The sequence below is a fragment of the Rhinolophus sinicus genome, chromosome 1 (assembly GCF_057876585.1).
Source record: "Rhinolophus sinicus isolate RSI-liver-muscle chromosome 1, RSI-T2T, whole genome shotgun sequence".
Lineage (NCBI taxonomy): Eukaryota > Metazoa > Chordata > Mammalia > Chiroptera > Rhinolophidae > Rhinolophus > Rhinolophus sinicus.
Genome location: NC_142501.1, coordinates 39,588,203 through 39,610,104, shown reverse-complemented (window position 1 = coordinate 39,610,104; position 21,902 = coordinate 39,588,203). Strand labels below are relative to the sequence as shown.

Genomic DNA, 21,902 nt, shown 5'->3' with positions numbered 1-21,902 from the left:
GTTCATGCCCACTAAATATGCTCATGATGAGATATAACAATTGTGGAGTGCTTTGAGGTTGACAAGACCTCTTTTACATGTATTTTTCTTGTTTACTTTGACCTTCATTGAAGAAAGATTTCAGAACTGGCAAAGTTAATGATTGAGTTCCAACCCTTTTTCTATTTTTAATTCAAGTGGACATACGATTCCATGTATTTAGATTTATCTTTGTAGCAAGAAACTCAAATTTTTATTATTAACAAAAATGTTAATACTTGGTTTTAATTAATTTTAGTATTTTATACAAGTGACTATCTCTCTTTATATTTTTGTTTCCAAGAGGTTAGGAATATTATATATATACATATACATATATACATATATACATATATACACACACATATATGTATATATATATAATTTATACATATATATAATATGTATAAATTAACCTAGTCTAATATGTAGCTGTATGAATTTAAAGGAGGTAAATTATTATTTCATGTCCACTGGTATAGTGAATAAATTTTCCATCACTGTACTATGAATTCTTAGCATTTAAAAAAAATTGAAAAGTCGTTTTTTGATACTTAAATTATATATACAGCATTTATTCCAGACTTGGAAAATGGAGCCTGGAGTTTCCAAGGCTGTATTAAGATTCTGGATACAGGTTACTGTCTTTCATCATAATTTAAAGTAGACTGAGCTACCAGAAGTGGGTTAGCAGTCCAGGAAGGGCCTGTACATTTGTATGTAAAATAATTAGATTTATAATCATAAAGGTTTTACAGTTCCTCCAGGAATTCCAAAGGCTGAGTCCTGAGAAATATTGGCAGGCCTCCCAACATTTTTCATGACCCTGAAAATCCCATAGTCTTCCTATTCTTAAACTGAGAAAGGTGGTGATCCCCCAGCCTGTGGACCTAACGAGCCCACCGCTTTACATCATCCTGCTCATGGGACGACCTCTAAACTATGTGGTGTCATTTTAGTCCACAGTTACAGAAGACGCAGCATTTAACAAATAATCTCTAACAGCTAAAAACTGATGAGATGGAGAGGCTATGGCAGGGGAGCTTAGGGCTGACTCATTTTTGCTGCCTTCTTTGGGCTCCGTGCATTTCTTGTTTAACCTCTGTTCCCACTCTGTTTTATGTGTCTCGGTGTCTGATCTGATTCGCTGTCTGTGTGCCTGGGTGCTGCTCTTCTTAGAACATCTCTTCAAGAATGTCATTGTAGCCACGTTTCTCATGCAAGTTCCCTGCTCTCTGCTGGTTTTTCCTCCTCACTCAGAGACTTCCTCTCTTTTCCCCATCACTTTGCCTATCTTGTTTTTTCCCTTTTTTTATTTCTCCCTCATTCTCTCCCTCTACCTATATCTGGCCCTCTCGCGATACTCTTTCCCTGCCTTTGTTTTCATTCTTCTCTTTCCCCCTTTATTTCCACCATCCATTGATTTTTTTTTTTTTTTCATAATTAAATATTTTAGAGGGTGAAAATTTTTATTTTGGTTATATTTATAAAATACAATTCTATGAGTACTAAACTTTAACTAAAATTAATGTGTTTCATTAATTCATGTTTTATTAATTTGTTCTTTACATGGGTTTTAAAAATAACCCTTATTTTTTAAGCATTTGTAGTGTAGCTTCTGCTCCCACCCTTCTCAAAACTACCAAATCTACTGGTCCTTTCTCAGGCCTCTTTTCCCATGATCTGTCTTGTGCTTTGAAAATCCCCTTATTAGCTAGAATTAGTTCTAACGGTATGTGTTGCAGTGCTCATTACATGCAAATAAGAGTCTCTTTGGTATCTGTTTTTCCCTCTCGATTATATGCTCTTCAAAGGTAGGTCTTATATCCTTGGAACCTTTTTTGTGCCCTTGGTACCTTCCTCAGTACCTGGCTTAAAAATGTTTGTAGAACTTAACTGAACATAGCTGACATGGAGCATGTTACTTCTCATAAAGAGCATAAAGAGGGGAGAGATTGAGATTCAACTTTGGACCTGTAGGTGTCAATCAGATGCTGGGTGAGCAGAAAGGAGAAAAAATGGAATTGGACTGGGGAACCAAAGAAAGCTTCATTAAAAAGGGGATTTAAACTAGACCTTGGAGGTATCTCAAAAGCTGGTTAGTATTGTGTGGAGGAGAAGAATATTCAAGATACAATGTGGACACTGAACAAATGTGAGGAGGCAAGAGAGACACTGCAAGCATTCCGTCATGTGCTGTTGGACAGAGAAGTGTGAGAGAGAATGAGAGAAAGGGGGCAGGAGGAGGAAAAGAGGGAGGAGTGTGATACAAGAGTGACATAGTGAGAGAGAAGGTTAGATGGTAGCACAAAATACCAAGTTTTCTAAAGCTTGCGTGACCACTGTTTACTGTCTAAATGAGACTTGTGAGAGTGTAGGGGGTACTGATAATTTTGCTGGGGCAAAAGGTTATCTCAGGGCCTCGCCTAGGCACACTGTGGGTGGGGGAGGTAACCCGGGGTGAAACTACTTCTCTATTGTTTCCCTTCTGGACTCAGAAATCTATAGTACATACTGTTTCCTTCTCTGATCGCCACTGGATTCTGTACCACATGATTTAGCCCTCGATACTTTCTTAATTATGGGAACAATGCTGTATTTTGTTTTCCCAACTCCACCATTGGCTTCTTGAGAGCAGTGGGCTTCAAGTGTTTGCATTCATCATAGTGCCGAGCCCAGACAGGAACCCGGTTGACATTTCCTTCCTGTCAATGTATCAGTTAAGGAGAAGAAGGACAACAGCACAAACCCAAGGAAAAACAAGCACGAGTGAGGCACAGCCTTGGTATGTGAGGGTGCTGTTACTTCAGCTGCCCTTTTGTAGCCTGGGTCTGGCACTGACTGTGGTATAGCCAGCATCTACACTACTGTAGCTTACATTTCAGCCTCCCTGTGCATGAATGAGGACCAGAGCTCCAGCATTCTCCTCCCAGAGCCAATGGACACTCTGCAAAGTTCTGTGAAATTATATCATCATTACCTCTCCATCTAGACCCATAGGATACATCTACCTGGAATATTCAGAGAGTAATCATAGAAAGTCAAGTTTCCTTCTTTCCAAAACTGTTTTTGGATTTTACTGACAGTAACTAATGGAAACATGTCACTTGTTTTTAGTCTTACAGCTGATGGACATGTATACAACTGAAGTGTTAAGTGTTTACCAATAAATGTTGATAGTTATGGTGTTCTTGATGTCGTGTAATGAATTATATTTCTAAACACTATGCTAATAAAAGAAAATTGTATTGTTTTTAATATTTCTTGTAGTTTATCCTGAGTGTCAGACTAGATTATCGGATCTCATATATGCTGTCAATATATAAGAAGGAATTCGGAGAGAACAACGAGAATGCTGAAACATCTGCAAATGGCTCTCCAGATACATTACTACCATCAGGTATCTCCTCTGTCATAGCATTTATTCTTAGAATTTTGTTTTCCTGAGAAACTTGAAAGTACCTTTCATATTAGAAAACACAGTGGTATTTCTATGAAACAAAAATGTGAAAATATTCTCCACCAATGACATGAAGGGACTGAAACAAAATGTTAAATAACTTTCCTAGATTGGTGGAGGAGGATCATTGGGGTTATTTGGTGCTAAGTCCTTTGAATACAGTATCTTTTATGCTCTGCAGAACTCTGCGATGTGGAGGTACTATTTATCGTGCCATTTTACATATAAGAAAACCAAGGTTGGAGGGGTTAAGTTACTTGCTAAGTTCATGAAAGTAGTGGAGCAGGGATTCCCTCTGGAGTCTCTTCAACTTCAGAGTCTGAATCTTTTCAGCATTATGCAATTTGGTGCAAATCCAAGGGGAATTTTTTTTTTTTTGGCCTGGATCAAATAGCAATGTGAAATAAGCCATTGAGAGGAAAGGTGTTTTGTAGGAAGCCATTGCCCAGCTCTTGAATAAAGACATGACATTTCCCAAAGGCCTAAACATGTAAATGTGGCTGTTGGTTTTCATGTGTGTGTATGTGTGTTGTTCTTTTTACTTTTACATGGTTGTAAACGAGTACTATGTTTCAATTTTTCACATTTAAAAAGTATAAGAATAATACCAACTTATCTCTGAGTGTAACAGCATAATGATGAAAGAGTCTAAAAATGTAAAAATTCTGTGACAACAGAAAGTACCTTATGAAATCTAAGAAATATTACTTACATTCTTCTGGATAGACCAGGCCAGTCACAGCAGGCTGGGCACTATATTGAATGAAAGATTTAGCCAGTTAACAGAATTCTTTTTCTGGGGGTAGGATTTGTACACAGATAGGAAACTTTCTTTTAACCACAACCACTGTGCCAGCGTCAGGACCCCTCCTCTTCTTTTGTCCGTCAACCAATTTGACAGGAATGATTCAAGGATTTTTAAGTATGTAGGTAAAATAAATGCTAGGCCAAATGTCCCCCTAACCAACTCCTTAATGCCTCCAAAAGGCAGTGTGCCTCTGCAGAGTTAAGCTTGCCTAAGTGGGAAGTCACTTCTGGCACATTTGCAACAGTGTTGTTTTCATGCTTCCCAGAAGTGTAGAGCCCCAAAGGGCTATTTCCAGGAACGATATGGCAGAACCAGAAAGTCTTGCTGGCAGTTGCATTGACAGTAGCATTTAAAAATTATTGGCTCTCAGAAGCCAGACTTCTGGAAACAGGAGCTCTAAGTGTCAGTAAAGTATATGAGGGAAAATCTAGGGGCACCCCCCAAAAACCAGTTCTCTGGCTTAGCTGATCTCTTGCATTGGCTATATCTGTAGAAGAGTGCTTTCTGGGGAGAATTATTTTTCTCTTTTTATATCTTGCCCTGTTTTCTTTCTATGCTTTGGATCTGAGAAATAAATTGTCTACTTACCATTTAAACATGTTATCTTAATAAAGATATCTGTGAAATATTAATGGTGGGACTGGATGAGGAATCATGACTAGTACACACACACACACATACACACACACACACACACACACACACACACACACACACACACACACACACCATTTTTAAGCACCACATCCCACAAGGAGAAGGAATGGAATTTGAGAAGCTTAGGTAAAAAGACCATGTTGTTTTGAACTATCACATAGTGACAAAATTCATTATGGGTATATTTTGAATCTTCAGAAAACATTATGCTTCCATGTCATAACCCATTTAAATTATATGTACGTATATATGTAAGTGTGTGTGTGTGTGTAGTTGATGCATATGTGTATATATATACGCACAACTTTGTAAATGGTGGTTTCTGATCTTTTTAAGTATGTTTGACTATAGCAATATATATTTAAAAATGTAACATTCAATTTAAAATATTGAAAGCTAAGGTGGAACTATTAATATACTGTGACTTTTTAAACTCTTAATTGACTTTTGGCAGAAATTAAGAAAATGAGACAAAATAGTTTTAAGTACACTAATATTAATATATGTATTGTGACTCCTAATTACAAAAAGATAAAGAAGAGATTTTGCCATTTATCTTTGCAGCTATTGTTCCTGATATAGATGAAATTGCAGCTCAGGCAGAAACTATGTTTGCTGGAAGGTATAGTAACATTTGTGTATCTTTATCTTGTGATTAGGTTTTATTTAGAATTTTATTGATGCTTCATTATTGTTCACCTACCTATATCTATTTAATACTAGATCCTTTATTGTTGCCAACATAATTTCTGCCAGAAATGAAGCTGCTAATTTAATGCAGAAGAGAAAGCATAGCTTTTCGTTAGGTCAGGTTAAAAATAAAGACGAGAGATGAGATCAGTGTAGTGAACTTTTCCATGAATTCTTTGCTTTTCTTTCCTCAAATAATGATAGCACACGAATGTCCTTTAACTCCCCTGGTAAAAATATTGCTGCATCTGGCAAAACATTGCTTCCCTGAATCTGAGAAATTTGAGGCAAGAATGTCACTTCTTTCAACATCATCATTAACTTTATATGTGAGAAATAAAGATATTTTCTGCCAATTGGAAATATCTATGATTAGAGAAAATGAAATGCGTCTGACATGACTGCCCTCCTTTGCGATCAGGGGCCCTGCCATTTATTGTTTTTTAGTGTGTCTGTCTTTTTCATAAATGAAACTAATAGCAGTCAAAAAGAAAAGTGAAAAAAGGAAAACGTCTAAGCTACAAATTATTGAGCTCCTAGCATTTTATTACAAATTTTCCATGAGAACCTAAGCAAGTTTATGTATTATACTAAGGCTGTTGTTGCATTTTCTTTGGTTAGAAAGACAAACAAGAATGAAGAATCAAAGGAACCAAAATGGATTTTTATCTCTAGTGAACATTGGGTTTACTTTGTTTTTATACTGTTTTGCCAGTGTTTGTTGTTGTTGTGTTTTCCTATTAAATGGTTTCATTTCCTGGGAAGAGAGAATAAACCAGTGTATGACTTTCACCTTAAAATAAGTGGACCTTTAATCCAGTGCAGTCTTGCTCAGAGTCGAAATCTAAGAAACGCACAGAGCTGTTCTGGTGATGGTGGTGTGTGTGCACCTGGGCTCTGCCCAGCCCTCCCCACTTCTCATGGAGAGGTCTCTACAGCTCTAAGGAAAATCAGTCCTTGGTGCACATCCAGCCTCGGATGTCTTCTCAAGAAACGCTTTTGGATTGGTTCAGGTTCCTATCTGTTTTCTATGCCTAGGTGAGCAACTCATTCCAGTTTGCCTCGTACTTGCCCAGTGCAAGCACTTGAAAGTCCCCCATCCCGGAAATCTCCTCCGTCTTGAAAAAACTGGGACAGTTGATCACACCTGCTTTCATGGGCAAACACAAACTTTTCTTTGTGCTTTGTTTTGTCATCAGTTACAGGAGGAAAAAAAAAAAAGTAAAAATGTCTTCAGTTTTACTTCCCAATTTTGGGGGAAATTCATATAACTTTGAGAACGTATACATGATTTTAACTACTTAGGAGTAGATTTTATGTAACTATAAGTTGTTTTAGAATTATTTTTGGTTTTATAGAAAAGAAAAAAATCCAGTACAACTTGATGATGAAGGAGGCAGGACATTTTTACGGGTCCTCATTCATCTGATTATGCACGACTACCCTCCTTTGCTGTCAGGAGCCCTGCAGCTTCTGTTCAAGCACTTCAGCCAGAGAGCGGAAGTTTTACAGGCATTTAAACAGGTAAGATGGAGTACCATCAGTGGTTCCATAGCAGAAGCTCCTAAAACATTGTTTATCACATCTAACCTGACTTCATGGTTGCAGAGTTAATGAGACTGTGCAGCTTTTCCTGGGGAGCCTTTCTATTTTTAAAGATAGATACGGCCTTGTCATAAACCAAGACATGATCTACTTCAGAAAGAGTTCCCCACAAGTGATTTTCAGTTAATATCTTTAATGTAAATGACAGGCACTAAGATTTAGGAAGGCACGGGTGGATAATACCATATTAAGAATTTTGTTGCCACTGCCGTTATTTTGACCTCAAATTTACTTACAAATTTGGGTATTTTAGCAGTTGCTAACTAAACGTTTTTTGTGATTGAAAAATGTTTGCACCCAGAAGAAAGGGACTATTATGGATCTAATCTTTTTCTTTGTCATCTTTGAATGACACCAATTTTGAGGCTATTAATGAATAATACCGAAGTACTTACATGTGTTTCATTAATACTTGTTTTATTTAATAGAGCATTGATCTTCATTAGGAAGTTTTACAAGAATATGTTAAAATATGAAATAAAAGAGTAATTATATAGATATATTATTATGCATTATGTTTTGTATGTCTTATAATACACATATATTATGATAAAATAAAAGTTGATTTCATGAGGTTTAGACTCTACCAGTATTTTCTTCCACTTATTTTTATGTTTCTACCTCTTTTAAAACAGAGTCTCAGAAAAATTAACTTTAGCATTGAAATTAGTTAGGTTATTTTTTATTTTGAATAATTCTTTAGCACTTTGAAAAGCTTTGCTAGGGCTTACTATATATATATATATATATACGCATATATATGTATATGTATATATGTGTGTGTGTGTGTGTGTGTATATATATATATATCTTTCTATGAATACATGTGAATGTATTGGATACAGTTCACAGATACTTCCAGGTAAGTTTTCATGGTCAATATATATCTAAAATATCCATAAATACTCTAGAGATATTAAACTTCACTTGAAAGACAAATATGTTAAAAGACTTGGCATTTTAGACATAAATGAAATAGGAATGAAGAAAGTCGATAAGTAAAATAAAGGTTCAAATTCTTCTTCTTCCAGGTGCAATTGCTGGTGTCCAATCAAGACGTAGACAATTACAAGCAAATAAAGGCAGATCTCGACCAGCTTCGACTAACTGTAGAGAAATCTGAGTTATGGGTTGAGAAGAGCAGCAGCTATGAGAATGGAGAAATGGGTGAAAATCAAGTAAAAGGTGGTGAAGAACCAATTGAGGTTCGTTTTCAGTATCTATTTTGAAATAATTCAGGCAATATCTTTTAAATCATATGCCCTACAGTCAAAATTGTTTATAAAGAAAAATTTTGTTCTGGGTAACAGAGCATAAAATTTTCATTTGCCAAGTCAATTAACTCCATAAGCCTGTACTTTGGCTAATTCTTGTCAATTGCTACCACTTCTTACCTCATCTGCCTACTTTTTCACTCTTTCTCTTTTCCGCTAAATCCTGGAATCAGGGCAATCGGAGGGAATGAGATAGAGTAAAAGACATGGATCCCAAACCTAGACCTGTAGAAAGAGGTGAATTTTTGTTGTCACCATTCACTGTAGCTGTTTATTGCAATCTGTAAATCCTTCCTTTCATTTTTATATATCCTTATAGCATATGTAAAAATATTTAAATGGAAGGGAAGTCTGCTTCATTGCCAACATGAAAATACCAAAAATCTGTGTCTGAGATAAAGAACAGTAAGATGATGATCATAAGTTTTCTTCTATATTGTAGTTTTCAGTGGGTTAACTAGTTGCTGTTTTCGCATTTCACTACATACCAAATAACCATTACATTTTTTTAAAGCACTGTTTTAATGGTAATGCTTAGATAAGCAGACCAATGCCAGTGTCATAACTGCTAGTATATTAAGTTCCTTAAGTGCCGTCTAGTGTTTTATTTAGTTGTTTATTAATCTGCAGGAATTTAAACTATTTAAAGGGGTTCCCTAACCCCACTTTTCTGTTTGTTGAAATAAACCAAAATCTATTGTAGTGAAGGGTGATGACAGACTGCATGATAGAGTCACCAAAATGCAGAGAAGTGTCAAAAGGAAGTTGAACTGGTGGGTTACTACTTCCTACCTGTCTCGGGACCAGTTACCACTGATCTGCACAAAATTTTTGACTTCATCTTTTAGGAACTTTTTCTGTGGTTTCATGAGGCAAGTTAGTAGAATGTAGAGTTTCTGCTCCATAAAAATTGGTCTTATGACCAACATTTTTTGTTGTTGAAATAGAGTGCTTTCATAGCATGTTTAAGAAAATAAGAGAACATTTAACATTTACTTAGTACTTCCTATATAGCAGACATTTTTATACATGGTATCTCTTCAGTATTACAACAAACTTTGGAGATAGTTAAAGAGATCCCATTTCTAAGGAAGAACCAACTGAAACTCAGAGAACCCAAGGATTTTCTCATAGTCAAGCAGCTCTATGTGACTCAACTGAGATTTTAATTTAGGTATTTTTGACAATGAGTTCCAGGCTCTATAATGTAAGATTGCATTTTATGATATAATATTTAAAGATATTAAGAGATACAGTATGCTTTCACAAGGTTAGAATACCTCTTCCCTTTTCAAGTACATTATTTTATGTGTAATCTAGAGAATAAATACAATGTTGCTTCCCCTTTCAGAACATAATCCTTTTTTTTAAAAAAAACAAATAAACTAGCAAATAGCTCTAAAGCTTAGGAAAATGTATTATGCTGTTTGTAAAAGTTTGCCAAAAAAAAGTCACCTGTGTTTATAGACGAGATGTTCCATGAAGGTATTCATCACTAGTCTATAGGTTAAGTTCCCAATCGCTGAGGAAAGGTAGAGAAAGACCCTGTATCATAGTATATATCCATGCATCATCTTAGCAGTTTAATAAACAGTATTGATGTGGTGAAGAAGATGAGTAAGTCATCTGATAGCAGATATCTTAAAGATAAACCTGCATTACATGTGGGTTGTAAAACTACTTTTCTAGGGACTTCAGATGAATATAAGTCGGTGAAGCTGGAATCTATTTATTTGTTTAGTTCAGGATTTATCAGTTCAGGAAATGGTAATAATTTTAGGTACTTCAAGCAGGAAGTGATTTAATACAAGGAATTAAATTTTTGGGAAGTGTGGAATAGTACAGCTGCTACCGGACTATTGATTTCAATAGATAAACCAAATAATCATAGCTACGATTTAGATGTCCAGAAGCTGCTTTGGCTACTGACAAGACTGCTGCTGTCACCACCACTGACTCACACCTTAAAAGTATATGACCAGATAATGGAACACTCCTATCTGTTGGGATTTTTGTGTGTTTGTTTGTTTAGCACTCACAGCCACAGGAAAATGGCCTTGAATGGATAGGGTATTAAGAACATGGATTTAAGAGTCAGGCACCCCAGAATTTGCCATGTGTGTGGCTTTGGGCAACTTCTTTTAATTCTCCAAATTTTATCTTTATTGTCTATTTAATGGATACAATAATGGTACTTAGCCGTAGGACTGCTGTGATGGTCTAATGAGCAAAACTGTATGCACATGTCACTTAATATGACTTCAATGAGAAAATAGAAACAATAGGTGACCTATTATTTACCAACTAGTAGAGAAGTAAGGCTCCAGCTTTAATTAATTGTCTCAATGCTGTTATCATGGCCAACAGACTTAATTCTGAGGCTGATCTTTCTTATGGATGCATCACAGCAGCAACACCCTAGACAGGGACCTCTGCACAACACCACCGAGAAAGAATATTTATGCCTTTCTGGGTCTCCTGTTGAGGAGCAAGAAAACCACTTCCAAGTATCCCTCAGTAGATTTTACTTCTCATCTCCTTGGCCAAAGCAGGGTCACATGTTTACCTCTAAAGCAATGGACTATAAGATTAGCTTAGACTAAGTAAAAGATGCCCCTCAAGCTAGGATACCTTTCCCTCATGTTACACAGGGGAAGGATAGATGGCAGAACAAAACCGGAATCTGCTAGCAAGGAAGAACAAAAAAAGGATGTAGGTTAGCAAACAACAGTCAGCAGTCAATGAATGCTTGTTATAGTTATTATTGGTTTTTATGTGCAACGTATTGTGCTGTTTATGGTAGATACGGAATTATGAAATCTCAGAGTTAAAAGGTACTTACAGGGTTATAAAGTCCAATTCCTTTGTGATATTTGTTTTCTCTCCAAATAGCTCATAGAAGTGAGATATTTCTTGAAACATACTTCTGTGATGGGAAATTCAGTGCCTCTTCAGGCAGCATATTCTATTGAAATTAAGGTATAGCTTGAGAAATAAAATATTATCAGTTGGAAGTCTCTATGGTCCCTGCCTGTATCCCAGAGGAAACCACTACCATGAATTTATGTTAATAATTTCCTCCTTTTCTTAATGATTTTACCATGTGTGTCTGCATTTCCAAAACATACAAAATACATGAAAAATATTTCATTTAGTCTGTGTTGGGTGTGTTTTAATTCTCCATCCTTGATTTTTTGATTATTAGTTTCAGGTATACAAAATAACCTAATGATTAGACATTTATACCCCTCACAAAGTGATAACCCCCCAAGTCTACTACCCCTCTGACCTAACTATTACAATACCATTGATTATATTCCCTATGCTATACTTTATGTCCCATGACCAAATATTTTTTATAGTTCACGTTTAATATTGTTTTATATTAGTTTCAGGTGTACAGTGTAGTGATTAGGCATATATATATATATTTTATGAAGTGATCCCCCGATAAGTCCAGTACCCATCTAATACTATACATAGTTTTTACAATATTTTTGACTATATTCCCCATACTGTATTTCACATCTCCATGACTATTTTGTAACTACCAATTTGTCATCCTTGTTGATGTATAGCTGCAACTCATTCATTTTCTCTAATACACGTTATTACTTTTACGTGAATTTTATCCAGGTAACTGTTGATAGACATTTTGATTCTTTACAGTTTTAGGGTTTTAAAGAATATTTGCTACTAAAAGCATTGCTGCTACAAAAACTTTTAAGTTGTAAGATGCACATGTTTAAGAGACTATTCAGGATATATATTTAGATGTACAACACCTGGAATGTTCACCTTTAACCAAATAATCCCAGTTGCTTTCCAAAGAGCAAGTGACAGCAGTATATGAGAGTTTCCATAGCATCCCATCCTCATGACTGCTGATTTTCTCATTTTTCCATGTTTGAAAATTGGGTGTGTTTAACGTATCATCTCTATTGTGATTTTTTATTTTGAGGGATTACTTATGAGGTTGAGCATGCTTTCATACGGGTATTGGCCATGTCACTTCTTCTTCCAGTTTAGATTAAGCTAAATTCTGTATGGGCCGGTAGTTAGACCCTAACAATTCATATTTACCTACTTCTAAGGTTAAAAATACATATATTTTGGGGTGGCTGGATGGCTTAGTTGGTTGGAGTGCAAGCTCTGAACAACAGGGTTGCCGGTGCGATTCCCACATGGACCAGTGAGCTGCGCCCTCCGCAACTAGATTGAAGAAAACGAGCTGTTGTATATATAAGTCGCCATTTTAATCTTTGTTGCAGGGAGCGCAGCCCACCATCCCATGTGGGAATTGAACTGGCAACCTTGTTGTTGAGAGCTCATGCTCCCCTCTGGAAGCTCAGTGGCAGCTCACTGTCTTCAATCTAGTTGTGGAGGGTGCAGCTCACTGGACCATGTGGGAATCGAACCGGCAACCTTGTTGTTCAGAGCTCACGCTCTAACCAACCGAGCCATCTGGCCACCCAGTTAAAAATATTTTTTACTTCAGTCTTCATGATGCTAAAATTTCAAACTTGAACACAATATTTTCATTTGTTATTTCTTTTTTTCTTTATTGTATTGTGTTGTATTGTATTGGTAAGATACAATTGGTAAGATATTTCAGTACAATGTTGACTAGAAGTGGTGAGAACGGGCATCCTTGTCTTGGTTCTGATTTTAAAGGGCATGATCTAAATATTTCACTATTGAACATAATGTTTATTGTATATTTTTTGGTAGATACTTTTTATCAGTTGAGGATATTCCCATCTATTCCTTGTTTGCTAGTTTATTTATTTATTATCCTGAATATTTATTGATTTTAATTAATGCAGTTTATGCATCATCTATCAATATTATGTTTTTTAATCCGCTAATTTTAATAACATGAATTGTAAACAGAGCTTCTACCATAGGAACTTTGCATTCTAGAGTGCATGTATTTTAGTGATATCTTTTACATTGCTAGTTTACTAATTAGTACTGTGTTTAGGATTTTACATCTATCTGTCAATAAGATTCGTCTGTATTTTTTCTTTCTTGTACTATTCCTCTCTGGTGTTTGAATCAAGGTTGGACTAATCCCATAATAAAATGAGTTGCAGAATATTCCCCTTTCTTTGTGTAAGACTGGAATGATCTCTTCTGTGAATGTTTGGTAATACTTCTCTGTAAATTTGCCTTGGGCCTTGGATTTAGTTAGTGGGAAGATTTTAATTATTGATTTATTTTTTTAATGGTATAAATTAACTCAAATTTTCTTTTTTGGGTCAGTATGTTTTATATTTTTCTAGCCATCTACTTAAGTTTGCAAAGTTATTGTTATAAATTTGTTCATATTCTTTCATTATCTTTTAAAATTTCTCTTCTATCTGTAGCTTCTTACCCCTTTTTTATTCTTGATATTGTTTATTTATGTCTCCTTTCTTTTCTGTAGCTCAGTCTTATCAGAGTTGTACATATTGTCTTCATCCTTTTAAAAGAACTTATTTTGGCTTTGTTGACTTCTGTATTTATTTGCTATTTTATTATATTTATTGTACTATTCTCTAAACTTTTATGTTGACATATTTTCAGACTTTAAACAAATTTAATGGTATATATTTTTCCCCCCTAAGGAGCCACATTACACAAATTTTGACAAATGGTATTTTTATTATTGTTCAGTATTAGATATTTAAACATTTCCATTATGATTTCGTCTTTGGCCCAGAATTATTTGGAAGTGAGCTTTAAAATTTCCAAATATGTAGGCGAAATTTACCCTTTTTTTGTTACTGCATTTTTAATTAATTAATTTGTGACAAGAGAGTGTGATTATGATGATACAGCTCTCCAACATTTCTTGAGACTTGCTTTTTGGCGTATTATGCCATCAGGTTTTATAAATGTTTCATGAGGACTTGAGAAGAATGTGAATGAGTGCTTGATCCCTTATATATGGCTAGCAAATCAAGCTTATTAATTGTGTTTAAATCATCTATCTACTTACTAATAATTTTGTTTTGTTGACATGTAAATTATCGAGAGAGATTTACTGACATTTCCCACTACAATGGTAGGTTTATCAATTTTCTCCTGTAGTTCTATTAATTTTTGTTTTATATGTTTTAAAGCTATTTTATTAGATGCCTATAAATTTAACATTATTTTTTACTGGGAACAAAATACTTTCATCAGTTGAGAGTTATTTTCTCTCACTTCTAATTACATAATTCCATGTCTTCTGGCTTCTGTTGGTGTGTTGAAAAGTTTGCTGTCTGTTGAATAGTGTCTTGATTCATTTTGAAACTCTAAATGTGTGTTAAACCTTATTATTGCCTCCAGATCTTTTAGTTTCCTTTTTATGTTTTCCATACATAGACTTTGTACTGAATTTGAATAATTTCTTTAGACTCATCTGAGTTTTTTCAGGTATGTCTTTTTGGCAGTTTATTCCACCTATTGACATTTTAATTTCAGCCATTTTTCATACCTGAAATTAGATTCTTTTCAAGTCTACTTGGTCATTTTTGATCATCTTTCATTGCTTGTTTTTGTGATCCCATATGAGTATTTTATAGCTTGTATGTAATAATTCCAGGATCTGAACTACTTGGGAATTTCTTATGATTCTCACTCATGTTGTTTCTTTTGTTATATTTTTGTTCATCTTTGATTATGAGCTCACATCTTTTTTAAAATGGACTTTATTTTTAGAACACTTTTAGATTTAGAAAAAAAGATGTGCAGAAAGTACAGAGCTTTCTCATATATTAACTCATCTCTCCATTTCTCCATTCTTAACACCTTTCATTAGTGTGGTACATTTGTTACAATTGGTGAGCCAATATTGATACATTGTTATTAATTAAAGTACACTGTTTACTTTGGATTTCACTCTTTGAGTTATAAAATTCTGTGGGTTGTGACCAATACTTGTCATGTATCCACCATTACAGTGTCACACAGAATGGTTTCACTGCCCTGAAAGTCCTCTCTGCTGGACCTAGTTGTCCCTTCCTCACGAACCCCTCAGCCCTTGGCAACCTCTGATCTTTTTACTCGTTCTATAGTTTTGCCTTCTTCAGAAAGTCATATAGTTGGAATCATACATATATAGCTTTTTCGGACTGGCTTCTCTCATTTAGCAATATACTTTTGAGGTTCTTCCATGTCTTTTAGTAACTCACTAGCTCTTTTTTTTTTTTTTTTTTTAAGTCACTGAAAATACCCCACTGTCTGGTTGTACTAAAGTATGTTTATCCATTCAGTTATTGAAGGACATCCTGGTTGCTTCCAGTTTTTGGCAATTATGAGTAAAGCTGCTCTAAACACTTGAGTGTAGATTTTGAACGCATATCTTTTTGACTTCAGATCTGGAGGTAGAAATCTGGCATGTTTTCTTCCTTAGAGTATTTGTGATTGCCTCCGTCTATGGCCAGGGGGCGCTGCTGCCGGAGACCGAGTCTGAAGGCAGGAGTCTGGTTGAGCTGCCCAAACTTGACACTTATTAAGAGTTGACTTAGATAGTCTCTGGGTTGCTGAGCTAGTATAATTGACATTTGCCGTCAGGGAAAGTTAACGTGTTTCCTTGAAGCTTGGAGCTCTCTGATCTGGTTTCGGGTTACTTTTTTCCCTTTATAGATGGAAGGTGGGGTCTTTTGGAGTCATCCTTTGTTTTCTGTAAGCTGAGAAATGTGCTTAAAATAGGTTCTATATCTGGGATCTAGTTGTTTTGTAATAATAGGGTCATTTGCAGTTTTAAGTTTGCTATTCTTACAGAAGTGCTTGGGAGTGTGTTTACTTAGATATTTAGTAACTTTAAAAAAACTATGAATTTAGATTCTTTGGAACTCTGTATGTGGGATTCCTTTGAGGCTTATGTTTAATCCAGAGAACAATTCATTTGTCTTTGAGGCACTTTGAAACACTACATTTTGTAACGATATTAAACAAAGTGTTTGGCTTGGACTATTTAGGGCCCCTTTATTAGTGGGAATTCTAGTCCCAATCATGAGTGAAAGTGCATTTGTCTTTGTATATAGAAACTCAACAGTTTTTCTCCTTGTTTTTTTTTTTTTGTTTTTTTTATCAAGCCAAAACCAAGATAGGTACCCCTTTGCTTTTCTGTGGACCATGTCTTTCCCTGGTTTATCACTGTGGGTATCTACTTTAGATATTCCTGGTTCTAAGGCAGGGTCTCTGATGAGGCCTTTGTCTTGCTTGGAAACCAGGATTTATTTCTGTGTGTGTGTGTGTGAGACATATCCATATTATCAGGTACAGATTGATGCCCTCAAGGTCAATAATATATCCAGTGCTTGATTACTGCTTGGAAAATTTTGATGTATTTTTATGGTGTCTAGCCTCCATTTGCTTCCTTTCCTTTACTAACAAGAGGTCTTTTGAATATCTTACCTGTCACTTTTAGATGTTGTACACTCAGAGGGGTTTCTCTGCACTTGCGCTTTGTCATATTCTACATGTGACAGTCTGTAACAGTGGAAAATTCTTTATTTTAAGCCAATCTATTTGTCCTTGTAATGTCTGTTTATTGATGCCAGTTCTGAGGCGATGTGGACCCTGTCTGAACGTCCTCTACTTGACTGCTGTCATGTTTCCCCAGAGCAAAATCCTTCTTTGGAACATTCTGCTTAACGTGTAATTTCAGTCCATTCACCATTATGCTTACCTGTCTGTGTATACACCTGATTTTCTCATTTCCCTTCTTAAAGTTTGATACCTAGAATCATTATCTAATATTTGAGAAATGGCTGTTGCTCTTAAAGAATGGGCACACTGAATGGACCTCCATAAAACACCCTGACAAAGTGTCTGATTCAGTACTGAGCTGTGTTGAACAGAAAAGGAAGAAGTCAGGGTGAACCTGACTCCTTGGAGACGGCCTCACTCATGATTTTGAAGGATTGGGAGGATTTAGTTAGCTCATGTATTCAAGAAGAAAAAGAGAAGTTGGTTTCAATCAGAATAAGTTATTTGTATTTGAAGTGGCTAGAACTTGGGAACCTTTGAAGATTCTTGGGAGGGAGGTGAATATACTGTCGTGGAAAACAGTCCTGCAGAATTCAGGGTGGTTCATCAGAACAAGAGACTAACTAATGGTGGGGACCAATTAGGAGCCTCTTATCCAAATTCTGGTGTGAAGTTATGCAAGCACGATCTAGGGAGGCGATTCTAGAAATGTGTGTAAGTAGGTGGACTGAGAAGCCAGGAGAATGGTACATTTATTATAAATTAATATAAGGAACAAAAACTGAGAAATGACAAAATTACTAACTTATACACAGCCAAATAATCTATGTTATACAGTGACCCAACTGTCAAAGATAGTGACAATTTATTTTAAACAGGGTGAAATATATCCCAGTATCAGTGTAAATAGCCAGTAGCAGGCAGCATGCACTCTAGCAGGCCAACACAGATAATAATCCTTTGTTGTTTAGTAAATCTTTACAAAGCCTCCAAACACAGGATGATTGGGATTGTTTGAAAATGGCTCATACTGGTCTAACTTTGTGCCTGCTTAGATAACAGAAGAATTGATAACATTAATGTGATTCTTCATTTTAATAATAAAAATATGTTTCTAATAACCTAACAGTGTGTTTTTGCTTTGTTTTTTTCTCAGTGGTAAGTTCTGTCGGCTCTGGGCAATAAATGTGAATTTATAATCCATCTACTAACAAATATCAGTGTGATCTCAAATTTCCCATACTGTAGTTGATCTCTTATAAGTAGGGAGGAGGATGGGATTGACTTGGTCATCTAGGAAGCCCACTGCATCCCTAGCACCTATGAGCTTTGTTACCTGTTGTGTATTATAATGTTTTCCCTTTATTATTAAACTCATCTTCCAGGGCATTAAAAGACTATACCATCATTGCTGAAATCTTGTTGGCAATATCAGTAGTGTTACTAACTCATCACATTCAAATACATGTTGACTTCTAAATACAGGAAGGAGGACGTAACTCAGGAAACCATATCCGAGTGGGTTAAGTCAGGATTGCCCTTCATGTTCATTGACCTCTATTAAGGGTTGAGAAGCAGGTCACTTGAGCATCATAGTACTTCTAAAAGAAGTTCTCACTCATTTATATTGGTTGTTAATTTTTTCTTTATAATGACGGTGTGTCTGTAACTGTGTATCTATATTTATCTCTATATCTGTCAACCCTATTTGTGGTTGCCTGCTTCTTTTAAAGAAACTTCCACTCTTATTGATGTAAAGTCTGATGTTTAAACCATCTATCTAGTTTTTACTTCAAAGACTGTATTTTCATTTTCAGGGTTTCTGCATGGTTCTTTGTCATATGCATGCATTGTAGAATCATTTCTGCCTATTTTCACTTCATAATTTTTGTTCTTTTAATGGATGTGTGATATAAAGAACAGGATTAACTGAAAACTGTCCCTGGGGGCTGGCTCACTCTGGGTTGTCTGGAGTTGAGGTAGGGTAGAGGTGGGGGGATTGTGTTCTCTTCCAAGACTCTTCTCTTCCAAGATTCTACCCTAATTTGGGTTCTTATCGGACCTGTGGCTTCTACCCCTCAGCAGGAGCAGTCCAATTTCTATGGGCCCCATACTTGGTGTCCCTGATCAATTTCTATAAACAACAAGGCACCTAAATCCAGACTGCCTGGTGCCCAGGAAGTTTGTGTGTACCTTGATTGATAGGTTACTCTCAAATTTGCCCTTCAAGGAGTTATTATGTGGTAAGGGGGTGGGGGAGGGGTTCACTTGGAAACCTAGATCTGTACTCTTGTTCAACAGAGAACCCAGAACCTCTCTGTGGGATGATGCCAAGATGGGGACACATGCCGACGCTTGGCTTGTAGTGTCCCCTTTCCCAAGAAAGCCATCCCTTATCCATTCTGAATGATGCTGTGGAGACATCCTGAGCATGTGGCCACCGTAGAGGGGTCCACCTGGTGTGAGAGATGTTATTTCTCACTTTGCCTCTAGGGTTATTTGAAATACATTTATATTTAACAGTCCTTTCAGAAGATTTCTTGATTATTTGCATTTCGCTGGGAATGACACAATCTCATTATTGAGTTTTTTATGTTGCCTTTCTTAATGTGAACTTTCCTCATAGGCATTTGTAGTTTAGTTTGCAGGTTGACCTTAGTGAGAGAATGAATTTAATTCCTTCTCTCCCTCCCCCTCCATTGCTTTTTCTCCATTTCTCTGCAGGAATACCATCTTTGTCTGATGGTTGTTCTGTTACCTCTACATTCCATTACTCTTTAAAAGCAAAAACGGGTTTCCATTCTTTGCCTACCACATCTGATCTTTTTTCTTTGTTGAAGTAAGTACGTAGATTGCTCTAGAAAGATACCTTGAAAGAAAATTGTGCTTTCCCAAGTGTTAGTACTTTGATTCTGCACAGCAGACAAGTAGTTCTACATAAACTTTGTTTCTTCAGCAAAACCTGTGATTGACTCTAGACAAAAGTAACTGGTAGACTGTCTAACCTTCATGGCTTGGTACAGAAAAGTCCATGTGTTTTAGACAGAATCTTTCTACATGATCTGATCAATGAGGAGCACTATGGTAATTCCATGAACTTCTATCCACTAATTTTGGAGAGTGCTTTCCTGGGTTTTCTTCTATGGAATTTCTTTTTTTGGGACTCTAATTTCTATTTTTGCCACAGACTACATTGCATATTTATTTTACTTGTTTAAATCTAACATTACATATTCCTGTCCTTTATGCCTGAGCTAATATTACTGAAGGTGATTGCCAGAGGAGTATCACTTAATAACTCCTTAATAACAAGGTTTGCATCTGAAAACTAATTTTTGGTGTTAAGCCAAATGCTACTTTACCTATCTTGATTCCATTCGGTTGCAATGCAAATTCTTATACCGTGTTTCCCCGAAAATAAGACTGGGTCTTATATTGCATTTTGCTCCAAAAGATGCATTAGGGCTTATGTTCAGGGGATGTCATCCTGAAAAATCATGCTAGGGCTTATTTTCTGGTTAGGTCTTATTTTCGGGGAAACATGGCACGTAAAGCTTAACTCTTCCGAATTTGTTTTTTTGAATTACTTCCAGTATAAGAATCTTTTCCCCTCTTGTCTTCTGGCTTACATTGAAATTAATGCTGTTTTAGCTTCAATTTAGTATTTTCCCTTCATGTTATATAAAGGACAGCTACTCTCTGACTCATTTGTTTTTTCACTTTGCCATTTGTTCTCAATTTAATGTAAGTTGTTAGTGAGATTAAAGTTCTTATAAGGTTTCTTTTGTCAGCAAGTGGCTTACAATGAAATGATAGAAGTTGATTCATTCAAATTGGCACATATATGTGTCACTAGACCAGGCATCAACATTTCTGTAATGATTCCACTAAGAAGTGAGTCTAAAAGAAGGACTGATGCCTTCCTCTCTTACTCTGTGCATGTTACCTCCTTCTCACAGCCACATCGGGGTGATTGTGACTAGGGAAGCTTCCTGCGTATCACATAGCAGGTGTCAGACACAGTCTCTGTGGGCGCTATTATATCATTATTTTCATTTCCTGTACAGCTTTTTTATTTTAGGTCACCCTGCTGACTAACGGGCTCCCGATTCTTTCTACATTTTATATATAATAGTGGCAAGGATTATATCAAAAGTATTATATATTGTACTATATAAAGTATTATAAAAAGTATTATATAAAAAGTATGGTACATTGTTGTATTATAATGGTTCCTATTGTATTCTTATGAAAGCAGCTATTTGTTTACATTGAATAGACCTATCATTAGTATAATCCTTGTTTTCCTCAATATCTCTCTAAGCAAAGAGAATGCACTTCCATGGCACACCCTTTTTTGTTACCTCATTTATCAGAGATCAGATAGTCAAGGGTATTTGGGGTGTTTTCCAGGACATCTGATGAAACATCAAATGCTAATTCACATGACATCAAATGAGTCAGAAAATACCAATATTGTGTTTGTCTTGGGACAAAGAGAAAGGGAAACAGGTTTGGGGTAAGGTCAGGAATACATATTTACCCTCTGAAGGGACGGGATTTGGGCCTCAGTTGAGTGAAGTCTGGAGAGAGCTTATCCACCAGTAGTGATGGACACAGCCTCTTCGGTGAACTGTAGATGTTGGGCCAGATTTTCAAGCAGCCAATCAAGGAAGCAGAAACTGTCAACGATGACCCCATGATGGTCCAAATTAGCTTTACATTCAAGGTCAGATAAGTAGATCTCGAGTGATTTTAGGGATTCTGCCACTCCCTAGGTAGCTCCCTGCATGCCTGGTATATGATGTTACTCTTAGATGGCAGGTAGAAAAAAATACCTCATCATCCCACAGCGAGGTTATCATTCAGTTTTCTGAACGAGGTGACGTTTATTATGAAGAGCTTTGACTAAATTATAATCTGA

The 21,902-nt window shown here is 36.0% G+C and overlaps 1 protein-coding gene across 1 annotated transcript in view; it reads left to right on the top strand.

Annotated features, from left to right (window-relative positions):
• Positions 1 to 21,902, top strand: part of ITPR2 (inositol 1,4,5-trisphosphate receptor type 2) — a 432,120-nt gene that overhangs the window by 164,568 nt on the left and 245,650 nt on the right. The window contains exons 23-26 of the mRNA XM_019737570.3: positions 3,289 to 3,418; positions 5,508 to 5,565; positions 6,992 to 7,157; positions 8,270 to 8,443. Of these exons, the coding sequence (XP_019593129.2) occupies positions 3,289 to 3,418; positions 5,508 to 5,565; positions 6,992 to 7,157; positions 8,270 to 8,443 (528 nt within the window). The remainder of the gene's footprint in view (positions 1 to 3,288; positions 3,419 to 5,507; positions 5,566 to 6,991; positions 7,158 to 8,269; positions 8,444 to 21,902) is intronic.